The 20,335-nt window shown below is 60.4% G+C and overlaps 8 protein-coding genes across 8 annotated transcripts; 2 read left to right on the forward strand and 6 right to left on the reverse strand.

The window, feature by feature from the left end:
• Positions 1-1,202: 1,202 nt before the first annotated feature.
• Positions 1,203-2,018, reverse strand: BKCO1_3800063 (uncharacterized protein; the record flags this gene model as incomplete). The annotated part of the gene is made up of 1 exon (XM_020275275.1): positions 1,203-2,018. The coding sequence occupies one exon, from the start codon at positions 2,016-2,018 to the stop codon at positions 1,203-1,205; it is 816 nt and encodes a 271-aa protein (XP_020128688.1).
• A 759-nt stretch (positions 2,019-2,777) lies between these two features.
• On the reverse strand, positions 2,778-5,263 carry BKCO1_3800064 (molybdenum cofactor sulfurase; the record flags this gene model as incomplete). Its single annotated transcript, XM_020275276.1, has 2 exons — positions 2,778-5,143; positions 5,200-5,263. 2 exons carry the CDS (start codon positions 5,261-5,263, stop codon positions 2,778-2,780), a joined length of 2,430 nt encoding a protein of 809 aa, XP_020128693.1.
• A 699-nt stretch (positions 5,264-5,962) lies between these two features.
• Positions 5,963-8,072, reverse strand: BKCO1_3800065 (nudix hydrolase; the record flags this gene model as incomplete). Its single annotated transcript, XM_020275277.1, has 6 exons — positions 5,963-6,239; positions 6,294-6,366; positions 6,501-6,661; positions 6,722-7,646; positions 7,707-7,919; positions 7,985-8,072. The coding sequence occupies 6 exons, from the start codon at positions 8,070-8,072 to the stop codon at positions 5,963-5,965; spliced, it is 1,737 nt and encodes a 578-aa protein (XP_020128694.1).
• A 975-nt stretch (positions 8,073-9,047) lies between these two features.
• BKCO1_3800066 (secretory component protein) lies at positions 9,048-9,738 on the reverse strand (the record flags this gene model as incomplete). The annotated part of the gene is made up of 2 exons (XM_020275278.1): positions 9,048-9,628; positions 9,693-9,738. The coding sequence occupies 2 exons, from the start codon at positions 9,736-9,738 to the stop codon at positions 9,048-9,050; spliced, it is 627 nt and encodes a 208-aa protein (XP_020128691.1).
• A 1,096-nt stretch (positions 9,739-10,834) lies between these two features.
• Positions 10,835-12,273, forward strand: BKCO1_3800067 (uncharacterized protein; the record flags this gene model as incomplete). The annotated part of the gene is made up of 6 exons (XM_020275279.1): positions 10,835-10,902; positions 10,958-11,030; positions 11,087-11,298; positions 11,355-11,491; positions 11,541-11,704; positions 11,764-12,273. The coding sequence occupies 6 exons, from the start codon at positions 10,835-10,837 to the stop codon at positions 12,271-12,273; spliced, it is 1,164 nt and encodes a 387-aa protein (XP_020128692.1).
• Positions 12,274-13,477: 1,204 nt separating this feature from the next.
• Positions 13,478-17,972, reverse strand: BKCO1_3800068 (actin cytoskeleton-regulatory complex protein pan1; the record flags this gene model as incomplete). Its single annotated transcript, XM_020275280.1, has 4 exons — positions 13,478-14,621; positions 14,676-15,242; positions 15,294-17,267; positions 17,326-17,972. The coding sequence occupies 4 exons, from the start codon at positions 17,970-17,972 to the stop codon at positions 13,478-13,480; spliced, it is 4,332 nt and encodes a 1,443-aa protein (XP_020128695.1).
• Positions 17,973-18,211: 239 nt separating this feature from the next.
• BKCO1_3800069 (uncharacterized protein) lies at positions 18,212-18,530 on the forward strand (the record flags this gene model as incomplete). The annotated part of the gene is made up of 2 exons (XM_020275281.1): positions 18,212-18,274; positions 18,339-18,530. The coding sequence occupies 2 exons, from the start codon at positions 18,212-18,214 to the stop codon at positions 18,528-18,530; spliced, it is 255 nt and encodes an 84-aa protein (XP_020128696.1).
• Positions 18,531-18,993: 463 nt separating this feature from the next.
• On the reverse strand, positions 18,994-20,198 carry BKCO1_3800070 (methylthioribose-1-phosphate isomerase; the record flags this gene model as incomplete). Its single annotated transcript, XM_020275283.1, has 2 exons — positions 18,994-19,618; positions 19,672-20,198. The coding sequence occupies 2 exons, from the start codon at positions 20,196-20,198 to the stop codon at positions 18,994-18,996; spliced, it is 1,152 nt and encodes a 383-aa protein (XP_020128634.1).
• Between the last annotated feature and the right edge of the window lie 137 nt (positions 20,199-20,335).

Raw genomic sequence — 20,335 nt, forward strand, 5'->3', positions numbered from 1 at the left:
CCCCCCCCCCAGCGTCTGCTCGGCGGGCGCGGCCTGCTCATTCGCTCGCTCCCGCGGGAAGGTTACAGCATGCTGGGATCCCGTTTTTCTAGGGTCGGCGGCAAAGGAATCACGCCGCTTTAACGAGGGGTAGGGCCAGCAAAACAGGGCCATGCACCCATGCAAACGCCGCCTCTTTGCCTCCCCTTCCCACCTCTTTCCTGGCCTTTCCCATAGGCAGCAAAGCGTGGTGGATACAATAATGTGTGTGTGTTGTATCCAGACCAGCAGCCGGCCCCCTCCCATCGGACACCGTTCCGTGAGCTGACTCCTCTTTTCCCTCGTTCGCCTTCTCCTTCCATCAGCGCTGCACACCACCGAGCGATTCTGAACATAGCGTTTCTTGTCATGTTGTAAATTTCCAGTTTTATTTCTGTTTCCGACTTCGTGTTCGTCCTCTCCTCTCTTCGTCCCCTACCCCCGTCTGCACAACCACCCTCAGTGTGGCCACTTATGTTTGAGCCGTGTACACAAGCAATATGTATCCCAGAATAAAGGCAATAAGAAAAAATGACGCCCCCAAGTTACCCACATCTCGCCACTGCGCCCGGCGCTAGAACCAAGGAAAAAGGCCGAATAGACTGTGTGATCAGACACCCAACGGTTGTAACAACAAGCCAATGGCACCACCCTATGCAACTCATACGGCAGGAAAGTCGGATGTGTGCCGTGTCGTGGTCTCGCGCCCAATAGGACGGAAGGAAATAGAGCCAAGAAGCAGAGTGCTGAAGAAGTAGTATGCCGCTTGCGTGAAATGTCGAACTTCATTCGAGCAGATTTTGTTGTTCAGCAAAAGTTCGTCAGAGCCATTACGTCGTAGAAAGATCTCCTCCCCCTCATAAAGCAGAGGTGGCGCCTCGGCGGAGGAGCCCAAAAAAAGAAAAAAGGATTATGGAGAAGGCGATGAGCGACAAAGGAAGAGGCGAAGCGAGGGTCAAGGTCCCGAGTAGCGCAGCTGGCTCGACCACAGCGGCTTCATGCGCATAGGCGCAGGAGAGATCCCGAGTGGTATAGCGTGCTGGCTGGCGGAAAGATAGCGGTCAGCCGCTCGCCAATGGCGGCAAAGTGGATAGAATAGGCGGTGGACCGGGTGGAGCAGCGCGGCGTGAGCAGAGCATGCGCAACGCACGCGTGCGGCACGGTACCGTCTGCGCCGCGGCCATCTACTTGATTCGTCTTCTCTTGCCCTTGGGCGCAGGGTCCAGAGGGGCGACATGTGCCGCGTCGACTGGGGAGCGGGTGTAGGTAACCGTGCGAGTAACGACCTGGCGCACGCTGACAGCGCGCGTATCCTTGGTCTTGCCGTCCAAACTCCATGGGCCGGGGCTCATGGTTGCGCTGTAGGGCGAGTGCAGCGAGCGAGCGCTCAGCGGGGTGCGCAGCGCGGGAGAGAAGGGGCTCTGCGGGATGAGGAGGCGTGGGGTCCGCGCAGACATGGGCCGAACGAAAGGTGACGGCGGAGGAATGGTGACCCGCATTTCAGGCGCCGCCGTCTTCGCCGCATCGCTCGATGCGGCAGCGTCGCCCGCCTTGGTCTCCTCAGCAGCAGCAAGGGCCGGGTCGGCGGCAGCAGGCGGCGGCGGCGGCGAGCCGCTGGAGGAGGCGGGCGAGGCAGGCTTGTCGGCGGCAGACGAGGACGAGGTGAAGGTGGTTGCGGACGAGGCCGACGATGTCCGTGACGTAGGTGGTCGCTCCTCAAATGTAAACTTGGTGCTCGTGCCGGTGGGCATGGGGCTCATGAGGGCGGGAGACAGGGCCTTGAGGAAGTCGACATAGGCGGCGGGCGGGGTGATGGGCGTCTTCTCGCCCTCCTCGCGCTTGACCAAGGACGGCGTGGCAACCTGCGGGCTGCGCAGCTCCGACGGGTAGGTGGCCGAGACGGGCGTCTTGAGGGCCGGCAGGGTTGGCTTCGCAGAGGTGGCAGCCATGGCGGGCGACGTGGGTGCGGCAGTGGACGGCTTGTCGACGGGCACGCTCATGCGGCTGGCGAGCGAGGACGACGGGTGGGCTGGGCGGATGGTGATATTTGGGGGCAGTTGGAGGTCAGGCGTGCCGCCGGGGCGGGTGTTTGGGCGCGTAGCTGAGGGTTAAAACAGCGAGGGGTGTGATGCAAGCCGAACAGGCCCTTGTAGGCTAGCAGCGGGGCGGCGACCAGCAGCGAGGCGAACGGCCGGCCAGTGCGAGCGTGACCGGTGAGGTGCGGCGCTTATGGGCGCCGCGCAGCTGTGACTTGCGGGCGTCCTTGCAGCCAGCGCAACGGCGGGCGTGCCTGGCGGGGCGGGGTGGGCGGGCTGGCGGGCTGGCGGGCTGGCGGGCTGGCGGGCGGGCGAGCGAGCGAGCGATGGAGCGATGGAGCGAGCGGACAAACGGCGAGCGCGCGGGTGCGATGGTGCCGACTCAACTGCAGGGCGTGCGGCGCGGTCGATTTTAAGTCGTCTGTTGCTGCCGTGGGTGATGCTGGCGCCGGCCGCTGCTGAAGCGCGCGACTCCAGCGACGGCGGCTGCAGCTGGCTGGCGGCGGAGCGGGTCCAGGCGGGCGCCAACCGCCCGGCCTGCACCAGCGAATGAAGCTCACGTGGCTGCGGCGTAGCGACACGCCCAGCGCGTTCGTCTCAGCGCTCGACTGCTCGACTGCTCGTCCGCTCGTCCTCCGGCTGGCGGTGCTGCGGCGGTTGGTGCCACAGCTGCCGGCAAGCCGTCGTGCTGCCGTCCAATCGCTATCAATTCGTATCTCACTCTCACTCCGGCACCACCGCGTCGCCGACGGAGATGGTGGGCTGCTGCGCCCACGCCGTCTCCCACGGCACATGGCACGCGTGCTGGCCAAAGTACACCTTGCCCTCCCTGCGCCGCGTCTTTGCCAGCGTCACGAACGGCTCCTCGTTCTTGGTCCCCGACTGCTGGTCGATGCACACCATCTGGCACCGCCGGCAGGCTCCCAGCAGCTGGAACCGCTGCTGCCCCACCGCCATCGCCCGCCACGAGTCCTCGGCGTAGGGCTGCTCGCTGCCCGGCCGGCTGTAGAGCCTCTCTGCCACCACCACGTTGGCCCGGAACACCTCGGCCTCGGCCGCCTTGCCGCCGCCGGCCTTGATCTGCTCGTTGAGCCGGTTGACGCTGGAGCGCGAGATGACCAGGATCGGGCTCTCGTTCGACAGCAGGATTGGGCGCGGCACATGGCCGTGCGTGTCTGGAAACGCGCCCGGCATCTGCGCTTGTGCCGGCCCGCGAGGCTGCTGGAGGTGCGCCTTCGCGTGCCTCGCCGAAGCGCCTGTGCCACCGGCGGCTGGGAACCGCGCCAGCGTGCAGTCGACCCCCAACGCCTGGCTGAAGAAGCCAGAAACCCTGTCCGACGAGTATCGCTGCGCGGCCACCATGTCTCCGCACACACGTGTTGAGATCGCCGACTTGTGTCCGTTGGGCCCGGCAAAATACGAAGGATCTGCGGAGAGAGGGACGCAGATCTCTGAAGCCGTGTCCGATGACGCACTGCCGCTCAGTCGCACACGGAGGCATCCCTGCTCCAGATCGATACTCGGTCGAATCAATGCCATCCGCGGGTATCTCTTCTGGCTCAACGCCGCTCCGCTGCCTCGGTGGACCAGGCACCACTCACGATCCCACGCGAGCCCTTCCTTGCGCACCTCCCAGGCCTTGCCTGCCGGTATCTTCCACCCGGCACAGCTCTTGATTGGGTAGATGGTCAGGCTCTCGACGTAGAATCGGCTGTCCTGCACCCCCACCCCTGCATCGGACAGAGCCAATGGCAGCCCTGCGCTCGAAGTTTCCACAAAGAACTCCCGCACAAACTCCAGAAAGCGGTCGACGTCCGTCGCGGTGCTTGATGCTCCCATGCTCACGCGTATCATGCCTGTCGGCTTGCCGCCCATAACGTCGTTTTCGCTGCCGCAGCGCTGCCCAGCCGAGAAGTTCTCCTTCATCTCCCACGGCGACAGCTCCAACGCTGCGGCCATGCCACCTGGGTTACAGAGGCTTCCCGTCCTCAATTGGATGTTCTTGATGGATGCTAGCCGCTCGACTTCGAAGTTGCTGGCCCATGCGCCCTGGCTGTTGCGAATGTTAAACGCGACGATTGGACCCTGCCTTTCGCAGTCGTCGTATGTAGTCGACGCGTCAGCGTATATGTGACACACCGACAACCCGTTCCCGTGACGAAGCGAGGACAGCCCGTCGAAGAGCCGCTTTGCAAGGAACATGGCATGGCGCGAGACGCGCTCCAGGCTCCCAAACAGCTTCTGGTGCACGTCCATGGCAGAATGAAGCGCCATGATGCTGTGGATGGGCAGCGTTCCGTCTTCGAGGTGGTCATGCAGGGACTCTTCTTTCTTCGCGTGCCACTGTTCTCTCAAGCAGACGACCATGTCCACCGTCCCACCACCGAAATACCGCCGCTTTTCAAAGATGCCGGCGGTCGTCTTGCGGACAATCATCGCGCCAAGGTCCGGGAAGCCAAAAATCTTGTACAGGCTGAGAACGGTGAAGTCCGGAGCCATCTCAGACTCGCGAAAGTCCAGCGGCGAGGTCGAGACAAACGCCGCCGCATCCAGCAGGCTGAACGTGGTCTGCTCCGAGCCCGTTCGAGAAAGGCGCGCCTTGCCGCACCAATCCAAGGGCAGGCGGCGTCCGTTCATGTTCGACTGCGCGGGATAGGCGAAGAGTTCCACCGGCGTGTCGGGCGAGTGGTTGGGCGGCCAATCTTTGTGTTCCAGCCATTGATCCACCTCGGCATCAGAGGAGAAGCACCGGTGTTGTCTGGCCAGCTCCCGCACTCCCACCAGACTCGTATGGCATTCCCGGTGGTAGGCGTACGCGAACCCCCCGGGCTGATCGCGAAACGCCTCCAGCACCAGCTTGACGCCTGCCGTCGCGTTCGCCACGAACACGACGTCGAAGTCTTCCGGATCGGCGTGGAACATGCGCAGGAGGCGCAGACGGGCGTCCTCGATGCGCCGCGCCGACAGCTGCGACGCGCTGGAGGCCGAGTGCGGATTTCCGTACAGGTTGCCGACCATGTCGGCGGAGAAGCGGTCGATCAGGGATTTCGGATAAAGCGTGGTGCCGGCATGGTCAAGGTAGACAGAGTCTGTAGCACCCAGGTGTAAGCAAGCGTGGAATCCGTGGGCATTGGGCTGCCGGTACCTTTGAGCATGGGATACTCCCTTGCACGAATGTCGTCGACCTCGTGGTTGTAGGCGGCTGCCATGGCGCTGCGCTGGGGGCTCGACTGCGAAAACATGGTCACTGCACTCCGCTTCTCAACCGCAGTCAGACAATGGAGGCAGGCGAGGTGGAAATAAGTCCATCTATGGGCAGGGACGACGGTGGGGAGGCCGTCGGCAGCGAGATACAGGTGCTGGCAGGGAGGCGGCGGGCGCCGAAGGGTCGCCTCCGCAATCAGCAACGCGGCACCGGCAATCCTTCCTACCGGTGAGGCCGCGAGCGACTCGGGCGGGACGGAGCGGAACGCAGCGTTGCGTCCTTGAACACGCCAAAGAAATGTGCAGGCCAACAAAGGGCTGACGGCGCAGCGTTCCGCAGCTCAGGCACTCAGGGCGGCAGGAGTGGCGGCCATCCCCGGCCACCCCCGGCCCCGGCTTCGGCAAGGGTGGGGGCTCACGGCCCTCGCTAGCGCCCTGCATTAGGAAACTATACACCTCCACCTTTCCCAATGATCCCACCCTTTTCTTGACCGCTATGGGACGATACACCGTGACCGAAATTTCAGCCGTGGCTCAAACAGTCTATTTCTGTCGCTGAAACTAGCTGAACCTCCCCCCATTCCGGCCACCACCTATATCTATAGAAATCCCCTGCTGTCCGAGACTTCTCTGCATTGTGCTACGCGCGGCACTCTTCAACCTTAATGCCTACCTTTGCGCAAGTGGAGCACTCGTGCGGTCCTTCAGGCCTCATCTGTGGCGACTCTCAGTGCCGTAGAGCGGTAGACGCTGCTGCCCAAGATCGACCCGCTGGTCTCTTGATCGCCATCTTCGGCCGAGAGAGGGATGTTGTCAAAGTTGTAGTTGCGTTTGCCGGGGTGAGAACCGTTGCGACGACCATTCTGGCCGCCGCGTGGCGAAGAGCCACCCTCAGCAATGCCGTGAAGGTACTTGCAGCTGACACCGTTGCGGCAGTGGCCCGAACGCCAGTAACGGCAGGTAGCCACCTTGCCAGCACCCCTAATCCACATGTCAGTTGAGCGTAGATGCTGAGATACTTCGAGATGGACTTACTCTTCCATGCTGGGCCTCTCGTGAGCCAGCATCGACGTAGCCGAGCCTGTCTCAAGTAGCTTATCGACAACGTCTACAACACAGATTAACCAGTGCCAACCCTCAAGAAAAGGAGATCTTATTGATAACTGCATCTCAGGACAGACACTATATCTATGTGCGCCGCGGCGACTAGCAAGCGCTAAAGGGTACGCTGAGAGAGCTTACCCTTGTTCAGGTCGTGCGCCATGCGCACGTTGATTGGCCAGCCGAAAAGGCGTTCATCCGTCATCCACTTGACGATGTGCGAGGCATCCATGCGCATGAATACGTCTACCAGAGCATAGCCAGGCTGACCCTTGGGACGATGGAAGATCGTAATGCTTTCACTGTGGTAATAGAGTTGTTAGAAAGGGCCAACACATTCTGGTGAGTTTTATGAAGCTTACATGGACTCTCCTGCGTTGGCCTTAGTTTCGATGAGCTGACGAATATCCTTATCAGTGGCGCTAACAGGGAGGTTGCTGATGCAGATGCGGCGGCCCTCATTGCTAAGGAAGTCACTGGGCTTGGCATTCAACGCGTTCTTCGCTGATGAGGGCTTCTTAGCAACATGTTCCTCGCCAGACTGACTGTCACCATTGCTGAGGTTAGTAGCGAGTTTCGTGCCCTTGCCGACAGCGGGAACTTGATTGCTCTGATCGGCAAGCTTCTGACTGCCCTTTTCGCTCTGGACAGCGTTTCCGTCGGCCATCTTGATTTCAGTGTCTCCACAGCGGCGAGACTCCGCTTCAGGCTCTTTTTTAGCATTTTCGCCGCCAGGACGAACCTCTTGCTTGACCTTGTTTGCTTCCTTGTGCTTGGACTCGTGCTTCTCGGGCTGCCTGGCAGCTTCAGATTCAACCTTAGCCTTAGCTCCCTTGTCTTCAGCCAGCACCATCTTGACGGCGCCGCGCTTGACAAGCTTTTCCTTCGTGGGCGGCTTGTAGTCCTGACCCAGAAGAGACTTGTTCGCCTGCTGAAAACCAGTGCGAGGAACGAACGAATTGCCATTGGTCCGATTTCCATTGATGTTGCTGCTGCCGGGAGGGGCACGAAGAGCGGTGGTCGCCGAGGCGGTGGTGGCCAAGTGAGAGTTCTCTACGGAGGCGACCTTGCCATGCGCAACAATATCATTGCTAACTGTTGCGGATGATGGAGTAGACGCATCCGTCGTAGATGCGTACCTAGCTCCGCGGAGGCCGCCAGAACCAGAGGTACTCTTCGGGGCGGAAGCAGTCAGGGCAGAAGCAGCCGGAGCAGAAGCGGCCGGAGCAGAAGCAGTTAGGGCAGAAGAAGTCGGAGCAGAAGCAGTCTTTGAGACAACAGCAGCTTCTAAAAGTAAATCTGTCAGCGCGTTTAAAGGTTTGAGAAGTGAAAAGTGAGAGCAACTACCTGTAGAGTGTTCCGGGGTCTTCTGTCCAATGCTCAGCTTAAGTTCAGCAAGTTCAGCACGGAGCCGCGCAAGTTCCTCGGTCTGATCCATGTTGTTCTGCTGTTCAGTGGTGGTCTTTCGCGTCACTGGCTCTGGGCGCAGGCGTGTAGATAGAGCCGGGCCGGAGCCTCCCTGATCGACGTGGGTCGGCAGAGGGCGCGAATGGTGTAGAGCTAGGAAGAGAACGCAATGTCAGCGCGGATCGAGGTTTGACGGAGAAGCAGCTTGCTTTCCGTACCAGATTTGGCAGGCTGCGCAAACGAAACCGCCTCGGTGCCTGCAGCCACCCGCGGACGATTGCCGTGTGGGATCTGAGAGCGCGGCATATTGCCTCTGCGGAGGACTGTGCGAGTGCTCCACAGCGGGCTGGAAGAAGATGTGCTTACCGTTGGGCTTCGGCTAGGTTGTCTGCAGTTGGAAAGCCCTGCGCGGGGGGGATGGTGAAGAGAGAAGCGGAAGGAAGCGCGCAGGTCGACGCAAGGCATACAAGCAAGGCAGAGCTGCCCGACAGCCACATCGGGAAGTCGCGCCCCCGGCCGTACCTTCCTCATGCTTTGCAGCAGATTCCACGCCAACCCCTCGCCAACGGCGGCTCCTAGTTGGGAGGGCCTTGGAATGCGATTCTGCCACGTAAAAGGGAAACGCCATGGTATTGTGCAAGACCGCAGTACTTCAAGTGCGCTGCGCATCTGCTTTATGCACGTGGATAGGCTTTCGCCAGCTCGGGAAGATGCAGGTGCTGCCAACAACCTATCTCCTCATCGATGTGGCCGAAGACTGAGGAACCCAGCGCCTGTGGTGGAGCGGTGATCGTATCAGTCTTGAGCGCGTGGGCACAGACACTAGCGGTTCTTTCTGTTCCATAAGAATGGCCCGCTCAATTATCTAGAGGCAAGATAGGTAAGAGCTTAAGCCTCACTCTAAGCGTATCCTCACTTTATCAAGCCAACGCCACATGAGTATGCGTTAGTCGCCTCGCGGTGTTTTCGCGCAGACAGTTTGTGCAGACACGACATCTCATGCAAATACGGAAACGTCAAAGCGCGACCAGCGCCTTCGATGGGGACGGACACTTGTTGAGAGAAGTTGGGAACTTGCAAGAGGGCCCTCGAGCTCTGTTCCTAGACCCGAAGAGAGCGTCACGACGAAAAACGCATCTCAATGAACTAACAAGCGCATAGCCTGTCGAGGCAAAAGGTCCTCACGAAAAGAAAAAAAAACACCGGGATATAGTCGCAAATTCAGGAGCAAGCGCGAAATCTTTCTAGCAATGCGCACGACTACGGGGCAGCTCAGCTTGTCTACTGCTTCTTCTTGCCCTCCTTGCCCTTGCGTTTCTCCCCAGCAACCCTGTCCATCTCGGCAATCTCGGCATCCTCCTTCCTCTGGGCGTACCACTGGCCGGCCTGGAGGACCAGAACACCAACGAGGACGAGGCCAAGGATTGTATTGCTCGCGGCAAGCACGCGGAGACTATCCTCCCGGCCAATATACTCGACCTCGCTGGGGGCACCGGCAGCGGGGTCGGAGTCGACGATCTCGCCCTGGCCATAGTTGCCCGAGGTGACGATGCGCAGGCCCTTGACGATGTTTGTGAGATAGACAATGACGCCGCACATGTATAGCACCAGACTGGCGCCATCAAAGAGCATGTTCGCCTCGGAAGGCTTATACAGCTTGGTTACGAAGCCCAGCAGGCCGGTGCCAATGACGATGTGGAGGATGCGGCTGATGAGCGGCGGCGAGGCGTGCAGAAATTTCAAGTGATTCTCCAGCAGGTCGAAGTAGAGCTCGCGGGTGTCGGGCGGCTGGGGGGCGTGCCAGAGGACATTGTAGTCGTAGGGAAAGGAGGAGAAGATGATGCCCAGGAAGAAGCAGGTGGCTAGGCAGGCGGCAGGTCAGCAGGAGGGAACAGGGCGGAGGCCGTGGGGTGCGGGAGTACTCACGGCCGACGATGAGGAAGGTCGCGAAGGAGTTAGCTCGGGCGACCATGGTTGCTGTCGACGCGCACGCGATAGGGGCGGGTTCGGGGTTGATGATGGAGGAGCAGGGCGGTTGGGGAGCGCAAGATGACGGCTAGTGTGCGCCTGCGGGCCTTGGGCGGCGCTGTGCGGCGGCGTGCAGACGACGTTCGGATAAGCAACGAATGCAGCGAGCGCACAAGCGCAGGGCTAGGCCGCCAAGGCTGGGGGGCGGTGAATGCCGGGCTGGCGCTCGCGCAGTCGGAGTGCCACGGTGCCACGGTGCAGCTCCCGAGTCATCCTCACCACTGCCGCGATCGGCGTCGCTCTCTGCTCGGCCACCCGGCTCCCTGCGCCCATCTCCCGCGCGCGGCCGCGGATCTCGACGTGCCCCTGCGCCGGCCCTGCGGTCGGCAGGCCGCGAGGCCGCAGGGCCGCAGGTTGTGAGGGCGTGGTGCGCCGAGCCAACTCCGCCGCAGCGGCAACCGGTGGTGCTGGTGCTGTAATGTCCGGCGGGCGCTGGCGGCGCTGGCGGCGCTGGAAGGTGCCGGGCGGCCGTGGAAGCGACGCGCAGTGAATCCATGCATCATTCACATGCCCGCAGCCCACACGTGGGCCCACATGGCGTGCCGGGGGAGGGCTTCCCCAGTGCTTCTCCCCGTCTGTGTGCTCCCGACGGCCGACGACCCACCCCGCGACCGCAACACGCTGCGGGCCTCAAGCGCAGGCCGTGGGCCCCGGCGCGGCTGCTGCGGTGTCGGTGGCTGCGGCCGCAACTGCCGCGCTCACGTACCCGGCCGCGTTCCTGGCGGGAGGATCTCGAACGGCGCTCGCGTGTCGCCATGGCCCTAGAAGGCCGCTAAGTGTCACATAGCGGGCTCCGGCGTTCCTACGGGCCTTCGATGCCGCTGCACAGCCTATCGGCCCCCGTTCCTCAGCCTCGCCCTATGCCCCGGAACGTCTGTGCTGCGGGAATTGCAAGCTGCTCAAATATGGCCTCACAGTCGACCTGGCGGCGTGTTCCGAGCCGCCCTGCTCCATATTATCCCCGGCCTGCCTGGGACCCCGTCTGCTTCTCATGCTCGTCTTCGCCCAACTCAATCCCCTCTTTCGTCTGAACCGCCATCATGTCCGCCCTTGCGGCTGAATCCTGGACCTGGTTCGCCTTGTGTCTCTTCATAGTCGGCTGCCGGCTGTATGTGCAACACTCCCCGCCGCGCCCGTTGCGTGCCGAGCTAACCAGCACTCAGGGTGTCGCGCATTCTCCTCCTGGGCTCGCCCCGCCAGCTCCAAGCAGACGATGGCTTGATACTGGTTGCCATGGTCCGCCCCCGTCTCTCCCGTGCCCGTATTTGGCAGCCGCTGACCTCTCCGCCCAGGGCACCTACACGGCGCTGATTGTCTGCATCAACACCGTCGCCAGAAGCAGCAGCAACCTCATCAACCCCGCCGACGGGCCCATACAGTTCACCCCGGACGTAGTGGAGCAGCGGTCCTTTGGCAGCAAGATGGTCGTCGTGTCCGAGCAGATGCAGCTCATCACCATCTGGCTGATCAAAGGCTGCTTGCTGATCATGTACGGCCGCCTGACGTGAGTTTCCCCGCTGGCCCCTGAGCGAGGCCTCGCTCGCTAAACTGGAGATGCAGGACGAGCACCAAGCAGAGCCTGGCCGTCAAGCTCGTTGCTGCCTACGTCGTCATTGGCTTCATAGTCATGGAGATCCTTTACCTTGGAGTGTGGTGCCGGCCGTTCGACCAGTACTGGGCCGTTCCGACATCCAACGGTGAGTCCTCCGGCCTCCATCTTGCCGCCGTCGTGCTGAGTGCTTGCAGTCCAGTGCTCCGCAGCGACCAACCACCTGATAATCAACGCCATCCTCAACATCTCGTCGGACATCTTCATCATGGCCATCCCGATGCCCATCTTCCTAGCAGCCCGGCTCCCGCTCAAGAGGAAAATCATCCTCTGCGGTGTCTTTGGCCTGGGTACCTTCAGTGTAAGCGCCAGAAGACCCCCACCTGAAGTGTTGCCAGGCATGTGGCTGACAGCCCGCAGATCCTGTCGGCCATCTTGAACAAGTTCTACAGCTTCACTGAGCCGTTCGGCTCTGCATGGGTGTTTTGGTATGTCCGTGAATCCTCGACTGCAATCCTGACGGCGAACATCCCCTTCACCTGGACACTTCTCCAGCGCACCTTCAACATCGGCTCCTTCGCCGGCTCTTCCCGTGGACGGTCCCGCACCACATACCACCAGTTCAATCATTCCCACAGCACCAAAAACGCCACCATGTCCCGCAAGGCGACCCGCCCGGACGACCTGGAGAGGAACGAGAGCCAGGAACAGATTGTGCCGCTGGAAATCTGGCAGAACGTGCAGCTCAGCGTGCAGACCAGCGCCGCCGTCGACGACAAGAAACCCACCGCAACAGTCACCGAGACCGGAGCCGAGTCCATCAGCGATGCCAAAAGCGACACGAGCAAGGGAAGCAACAGTGACGATCTCGGCGTTCCCAACCCAGGCGCAGCCCGGGTGACGACCACGTGTGTCCACGGGCCTGAATGATTGATTGACCGACCGTTTGAATTTTTCATTACTCGTCATGGCGATGCATTTCCTTTGTTGGTGCGAAAAAAACAATGTAACCCCAAACGCGACCTAATCGATGACCAATCTCTCTGCAAATTTTTGACAGCATACGGGCACCGGATCTTGGCGTGGGGGGTGGACCATGACGCTAATGATCTCTGCCGACTTGCAGCACAAGCCGCGAGGCAGGACAGGTTGTGCAAGGTCTTCCAACGAATAACACCCGAGCCTCCTCTCACCGATTCTCCGCCAGCTTCGATTGCTGAAGTTCAAAGACGTCGGCTCCAACTTTCGCTAGACGTGAGTATGATCAGACACTGGGGTCAGCCAGGGTGAAGCCTGGTCGGCACAGTATACTTGAGTAAACGTCATAGCTAAACGCCGGTTCCCTAATCGGCAATGCGAGCCGATGACACCTTCCAAATAGGTCGCTTTTTTTTTTTAACTTGCAGGGATGAAACTCCCTCAAAAAAAGAATAAAATCAGATGAAACCACTACTGCGAAAGCCTAAAAGCGAAGGAAGTGAAGGGAAAGGAGGTGGAGAAAGAAGAGGCAACAGACTCTTCTGACATAGGTGCTGACGTAGCTAGGGCAAAATGACTACCTGGTGACCAAGTTTTGAAAAGAACAGAGGAGCAAGGAGTCCGGGGAGTCAAGCGAAAAATCATTCTTATTTTCAATCTTTCCGCCCCCAACCTTCTTTCTCGGATTCGGCATCTCCTGCAGATTCGGCATAGATCTTGCATAGGTAGACGCTTGAAATGCGGTTGGTCGTTGTAAGAGCGATATCGTTACCTATGTAGCAAGCCGCCGAAGTAAATTGCATTCACCCTTCACTACTTGATTTTCTTCCTACTGGGAAGTTCATAGATGGAGATGGACACTACCATCGACTGTCGATTTGGGGTTCCATGTGCGAGACCTGCCGTAGGGGCGATGGAAGAACATTCACGTTACTATACTGTTTGCACTCGCGGGGGATGGGCCACTTCACCCAACGCGCCACACAGCGCTCAAGGCAATTATACAAATCGACACCACAATGCATACATGCACACTACAGCATCCATCCTGCAAACCCAATCCCTCCTCCTGTGCTAATGCCAGCCAAATCCTTCGTCCCCCGCGTCCATCGTTAAAACAGCACCTAAAAGAAAAGAACAACAACGCTTACCCCCCCTAGTCCAAAACCCTACCCGCAACGGACGACGAGCTCTTGTCCTTTGTCTCGACCTTCCTTAGACCCCTACCCATCTGGATCTGGCTTAGCAGGGCACCTCTATCACCTGCACCTGCGGGTGGAGCAGCCGGTGCGGCGGCGGGGCCTGGCGGCGGCGGCGGCGGCGGCGGTGGCGGCGGGGCACCGGGAGCGCCTGCGCCAGGCATGGGAGGTGGCGGCGGCGGCGGAGCGCCAGGGGCGCCTGCGCCGGGCATGGGCGGCGGTGGCGGAGGAGCAGAGGGACCTGGAGAGCCAACAGCAGGGCTGTCGTTGCGCGAGCCACCAAGCGGCGAATCCTTGTTGTCCATGGCCGAGAGCGGGCGAGGCGGACCCATGGTGCCGAACAGGATAGAGGCAAGCTGCTTGGCAGAGCCACCGCCCGGACGGTCGTCATCCGAATCGGAAGAGCTGTCATCATCGGAATCAACCACGCTCCAATCATCCTCTTCGGAACGCGCACGCATGCGGGCAGGTGCGGCAGTTGGCTCAGGCAGTGCCGCCTTGTTGCTATCCTGCTGCGTGAGGCGGTGGAAGGGGTTGGTCGAGACCTCAGTAGAGCTTGCAGGAGTAGAAATGGAGGGAACGCTGGGCGCAGCGTGGGATTCGCTGGCCTGAGCCATCTTCTTCAAGAAGGGGTTCTTCGTCTCTGTGGTGGCACCAGGGCTGGTGACAGCGGAGGCTTGAGGGCTAGTGACGGAAGATGGCGGAGTGTTCGCGGAGGGTTCCGCAGGGGCAGGCGCTGGTGGAGCTGGTGGAGCAGCTGGAGGCTCGGCCTTCGGGAGTTCCTGGCTGGCGGTAGGTGTGGTTTCTTGAGGAGTTATCTCTTGAGGACCCTCGTCGTCCGACGAAGAGGAGTCATCATCCATTCCCTCGAGCTGAAGCTGGAGCTGACGTTCGCGTTCCTTGGCGGCCTCAATCTCGGCACGCTGAGCAGCCAAACGAGCCTCCTTCTCCTTGGACTCCCGCTGGGCCTCCTTCTTCTTGCGCTTCTCCTCCTCCTTCTTCAGCTTGCCAGCCTTGACTTGTTCCTCCAAAGCACGCAAGCGAGCAGCGGCGGCATCCTGCTCTTTAGCAAGGTCTTCTTCCTGTCGCTTCTCCTCGTCCCTGTGAAGAACGTTAGTTTCATGACTCGCTCTGTCTAATCTCATCGATACTCACTCCAAAGCCTTTGTCTCCGCTTCTTGAGCCTCCTGCTCCTCACGAAGAGCACGCTCCGCCGCCTCTTGCTCAGCCTTCTTTGCCTCAGCATCGGCGTCGTATGTTTCGGCCTTCTTGTTCCGTGACGGGGGAGCCGGGGGAGGCTTCTTGCCCGTCGCCTTAGGAGCTGGCGGCGGGATACCTTGCTCTTCGTTGAGCCTGCGCTGCCTCTCCTGTTCGCGGCGGGCGTCTTCCTCCTCGGACTTGCGAATACGCTCCTCCTTCTCACGCTGCTCACGCTCTGCCTTCTGTTGAGGCGTCTCTCCAGAAGGTTTCGAGGGGGCGCGGAGACCAAGAGCAGCCAGACGCTCAGCCATACGCTGTTCAGCCTGCTGCTTGATGAAGGCAGCACGCTCTTCAGCGGTCTTGTACGAAGAGTAAGAGGCGCCGCTTGACGAGGCAGGGCGCGCCATGGGCGACTCGGGGCGTGCCGGAGATCCAAGACCCCTGGCACTGCTGGGCCTTGCTGGCTCCTCGATACGGGGGACCGGCGACTGGTACCTGTTCCGTGCGCTGTCCCTGACGTCGCTGCTTTCACGTTAGCTTGGAATATCCCACGAAATGCATGCTTTTACTGACTCTTCCTTTCGAACTCTAGCCGCACGGCTCTGCCTTTGCAATTCGTAGATGAAGTCCTTGACTTCGTCCTCAACGCCAAGGCCGTCTTGCCACCTACGGCGCTCATGTTCGCTGGATTCAGGTTGGGATCCCTCCTTGAGGCTGAGCTCTAGAGCCTTGCTGAACTCGGTCACACTCTCTTCGACATCGCGCACCATGCGCTCGTTGCCCTCCCTCTCATTACGGATACGCGTCTGCTCCTCCTCAAGGCGTTTGGCTGCGTCGCCCGAGTCATCGGCAGATGCAGGCGCAGGCTTGCCGGTAAGAGCGGCGGAACGTGCCTGCATCATTGCCTTCGCGCGGGCTTTCAGCCTATCGGATTCAGTGACGGCACCACCAGGACCAGTGCCAACAATCGCAGCAGACGAGCCAGGGTGTGCTTTAGCATCCTTCAATCTAAATAGCTCGAGCTGGGCCTCCGCAATAGCACGCTCGGTTCGGCGCACCTTTGATGCCAATTCCGGAAGCCTGTCAGTCAGACGACGCAGCTCACGCTGAAGAGCGCGCCGTTCCGCGTCTGAGCCTCCAGACAACATAGAGTGAGCATTGGGATGGGTGTCGATATCTTCCTGAAGGCGTCTAATCCGGCGGTACAGATCCTCGGCATCCTTTCGGTCCTTACGGTCCAGGAGATCCTCCTGCTCGGCACGATTTTCATCGCGGAAGTCCATGGCATCCAACAATACCTGCTTTTCCTTGATCTCCTTCTTGAGCTGCTCGATCGACTTTTCGTCGCTAGACCTCTCAGATCCAGGGGAAGGAGGCCCGGCTGGTGAGGGAGAACGCCCGCCATTTCCGATCCTACGCCGAGCACTCGATCTATAGCCAATGTCATCATCATTGTTTTTGAAGACAGTGGCGTCCTTGCGGCCTGCGGAAACGGGACTTCCACCACGGAGTGAGTGATTCTTTAGGTAGCTGACACCGGTCTTCTGAGGTTGAAGGAAAGCGCCAGAGTGCTTCCTTTCCTCGGCATCACGGGCAATCAAGCTCTTCATGGTGCCAATGGAGTCATTAAGGTTCCTAGTGGACGGCGGGACAAGCTCCGGAGGAAGAGTGTTTGGCACTGGGTAGCCGTTCAGCTTACGATAGATCAGATGCATAGCAACGGCGAACTCATCCAGATTGAGACGGCCGCGGTTGTGGGGATCCGAAAGAGTCCAGATCTTCTCCAGGTCGGATTTGTCAAGGCCAGACTGTCCCATGATCTCAATGGCTTGGCTTCCTGTAATGTAACCCTTGCTAAGGCCATCCCAGGCCTTGAACAGCTGATCGTAGATCTTCTTCTCGTCCTTCGTGATGGCCCAGGGAACTGTTGCGTTACCACGGAGCCCCTGTGCACTGAAGGAACCGCCTTCTCTTCCAGGCTGAGGCATCAACTGCTGCATCATGTTTTGAATATTAGGCAATCCTCCAGCGGGTGTGTTTACAAGTCCCCATTGCCCGGGCATTCCCGTAGGCTGGGCATTGAGCGGAGCGACCATGCCTGGACCAAACCCAGTAGGCTGGGGTTGCAGACCAGTCATCTGGGGCTGGAGACCACCGAGCATTCCCTGGTTCATACCAAAACCGGTGGGCTGGGGTTGTAGACCGGTAGGCTGAGGCTGGAAGCCTCCCTGCTGACCAGGGAAGCCAGTCATCTGCGGGGCCAGACCGGTGGGCTGCGGTTGCAGGCTAGACAGTAACTGAGAGTTGGAAGGTTGTTGAGGCTGGGGCTGTTGAATGGTCGGAGCAGACTGCGAGCTGGATGCTGCAGGTTTCATGTCGGGAACACCAAAAGAAATGATGTCGACCATGCTTGAGACCTCGTTCCTAACGCGCTCGGGCAGTTCACTAGGAAGGTCCTTGCCGACGAGCTTCAAGTTGCAAAGATACATTGCGAGGGCAAACTCGGGAAACAGCAGCTGGCCTGATTTGGTCGTGTCAGAGAGCGTCCTGAAGCGTGGTGTTAGCGGACAGCATCATAACCGCCAGATGGCCCGAGGGGCCCTACCAAATGTGTGCGAGGGCATCGCCAGTCAGCTTCGATCGCATGAGCAGGTCCCTCGCCTGGTCGCCGGACATGGCCTGGCCACCCCCCACTGCCGACTTGAACAATTGTTCGAACTTAGCCTGGTCCTGTACCGTTATAAAGCTAAGTCTAATGCTCGGGATCTTCGAGCCGGTGGGCTGGGCGGCCTGAGGCTGCGGCGGTTGAGACGAGGGTCCGCGAAAGGAGTCAGCCATCTGCGACGAGGTCAAGCCAGTGAGCTGGGGTTGCTGAGGCTGCGCAGGCGGCGGCATGCTCTGCTGGCCGGTCGGGAATGGCTGCTGCTGCGGTGGCTGCTGGAACGACTGCTGCGGCTGGTGTTGCTGCTGCTGCTGGCCGGGGAAGCCGGTGAACTGGGGCTGGAGCTGCGGCGGCTGCTGTTGCTGGAAGCCCTGCTGCTGTTGGAAGCCCTGCTGTTGACCCGGGTTGAAGCCGGTGAATTGCGGCTGCAGTGGAGCGCCGCCAAAGCCGGTGGGCTGCGGCTGCAGTCCGCCGAAGCCCTGAGGGGCGTACTGCTGGCCATATTGCTGCTGCTGCTGCTGTTGCTGCTGGCCGGGGGGGCCGCGAGCAGAGTTGGCGCCTCCGAGGAAGCTCTGGCTCCCCGAGAACATGGTGACAAGCGCGAGGCGGGGGCGCGCAGAACGGTGGGGGTTGGTAAGAGAGTGAAAAGGGTGGGTGGGTATGGATATGGGGAACGGAGGGCAAGATGCGGGAGGTGACAGCCCCGTGCTGGCTCTCGAGATGACGACGGCGCCCAATGCGAGGCCCGTGCCACACGCCCCCCAGCCGCCGCTGCAGCTCCTTGCCCTTGCCCTCGCTATCACCACCAACTTGCATTCCGTTCGTCATCATGGCTGCGCCGCAGAACGGAGACGCCCCGCAGGACCGCGCCGGCGATGCCGATCTGGCTCAGGTACGCCTCGTCGCCGCCGCTCTGTCCCCGCGCTGCTGCCCGCCCGGAGGCTTATTTTGCACAGGCTTTCAAAGATCTCGCCCGTGGCGAGCAAACCGCGTCCGCCCTCGAGAATCACCTGGATGCTCTGGAAGCTAGGATCGAGGAGCTTCTGGCGGCTGCAGATGCCCAACAGGACGCGGCCCCTTCCGGCGCAGCAAGCCAGCAGCCGCAGTCGAAAGATCCTGCCGCCGGTGGTGCGCAGCGGAGGTCTTGACCTGGGCTCTGTCGACTACGCGTGTCTTCGGGCACTGCGATCATGATACGGGAGGGCTCGTTTGAAGCACAGATCAAGCATCGCGGCGAAGCGGGAGCGACATCCTCTCATTCCAAGTGCCCCAGCGGGTTGCAAACGAATCGAGCCTACTACCTACACCTGTCTCACGAAACTTAGATGGGTAGTCGACTGCCATGCCTGGACGTGTTCGTCCAGTTTGAACGTCGTATCTGCGCCCGCATGTTCACTTCAGCTGCCCGCGGAGGAAGGGTGTAGCGTCCTCCGCGGAACACAGAAGGATTAAATATTTCTGCAATCCGCCATGACAAGGCAGGTTCTGCCCATTACAGGCATGATGGCCGGATCCGCGTTCGTGCCTCCTTCTGGTCAAACCCGTATGTGAAGACGCCCGCTTCCGCTGCAGCGGGGCCAATTTAAAGCTCAAAGAAACCCGTTGACCAGCTCACCACTTGAATACTGTTTCCATGTGGAAGGCACCGTCGCTGTCTTTTTCCAACACGCCAACCTCGGTGATGATGCCATCGATCAACTCGGCAGGAGTAACGTCGAACGCAGGGTTCCAAACGTTGATGCCGTTGGCAGCGATGCTCACCGTCTCGACCACGTTCAGGTCCAGGGACACGCCATCAAATCGCGGTCCCTTGACAAGCGTCATCTCCTTGCCTGGGCGCTCCTCGATCACAATGTCCTGGCCACTCTTGGTGTGCAAATCTATCGTTGTCCGCGGGGCTGCGACGAGGAACTTGACTCCATGATGCTTCGCGTTGACCGCGAGCGAGTACGTGCCAATCTTGTTTGCGGTGTCCCCGTTGGCAGCAACCCTGTCAGCACCGACGACAATCGCTGCTATCCTCTTGGATTGACCCTTCAGGTGCAGCAGCGCCGCCGCCATGGAATCCGTCACCAGCGTCGCTGGGATCTTATCGTGTACGAGCTCAAATGCCGTCAGGCGAGAGCCCTGGTTATATGGCCTCGTTTCGGTGCAGAAGGCGTGCATGAGATCACCGTTGGCATGGAGCGAGCGGATAACGCCCAGAGCGGTCCCATAGCCGGCGGTGGCGAGCGACCTGCAGCAATTAGATTGCGCTTATCAGACGATAAACCACAGACAGCCGCATACCCGGTGTTGCAGTGCGTGATGACACTGACCTGGCCGCTCTTGCCGGCCTCGGTGTTCTTCATGATCCACTCGGCGCCGTGCTTGCCAATGTTCTCGTTGTCCGACACGTCGTCAACCAGCATCTTCTCCGCAGCTTGGACGTAGGCATCCTTGACGGACGTCCCAGAAGCGCCCTGTGCGGCGGCAGCCTCATCCACCGTCTTCTTCAGCTTGCGAGCGGCGTCTGCGAGGTTGACGGCTGTTGGCCTGCTCGTCACCAAGTAGTTGAGCTTCTCCTCTATGAAGACATTGACTTCCTCGGCAACGGAGGACAGCTCGTTCTTGGAAGCAATGGCCTCGAGTTCGACGGCCAAGCCAAGGGCGGCGACAATGGCGATGGCGGGAGCGCCGCGGGTGCGCATCTCCTTGATGGCGTGCCACGCATCCTGGGCGGAGCGCGCTTGGTCATAGACCTCCTCGTGAGGCAGACGCAACTGGTCGAGGACTTGGAGCGAGCCGCGCTCGTACTTGATCGCTTGGAGGACCATGGTGGGCGTGTTTTGGCGGGGCAGGATTGCGGGCGAGTAGGTAGCACGACGCGAACTTTTTCCCTGGGTGCAGGGGCTGCGTGGCGGGGCGCTCACGTCATGATTGCCCGCCGCTCGACCAGGGCTCCCCGGCCAAC

Source organism: Diplodia corticola (genome assembly GCF_001883845.1).
Source record: "Diplodia corticola strain CBS 112549 chromosome Unknown scaffold38, whole genome shotgun sequence".
Taxonomy (NCBI): domain Eukaryota; kingdom Fungi; phylum Ascomycota; class Dothideomycetes; order Botryosphaeriales; family Botryosphaeriaceae; genus Diplodia; species Diplodia corticola.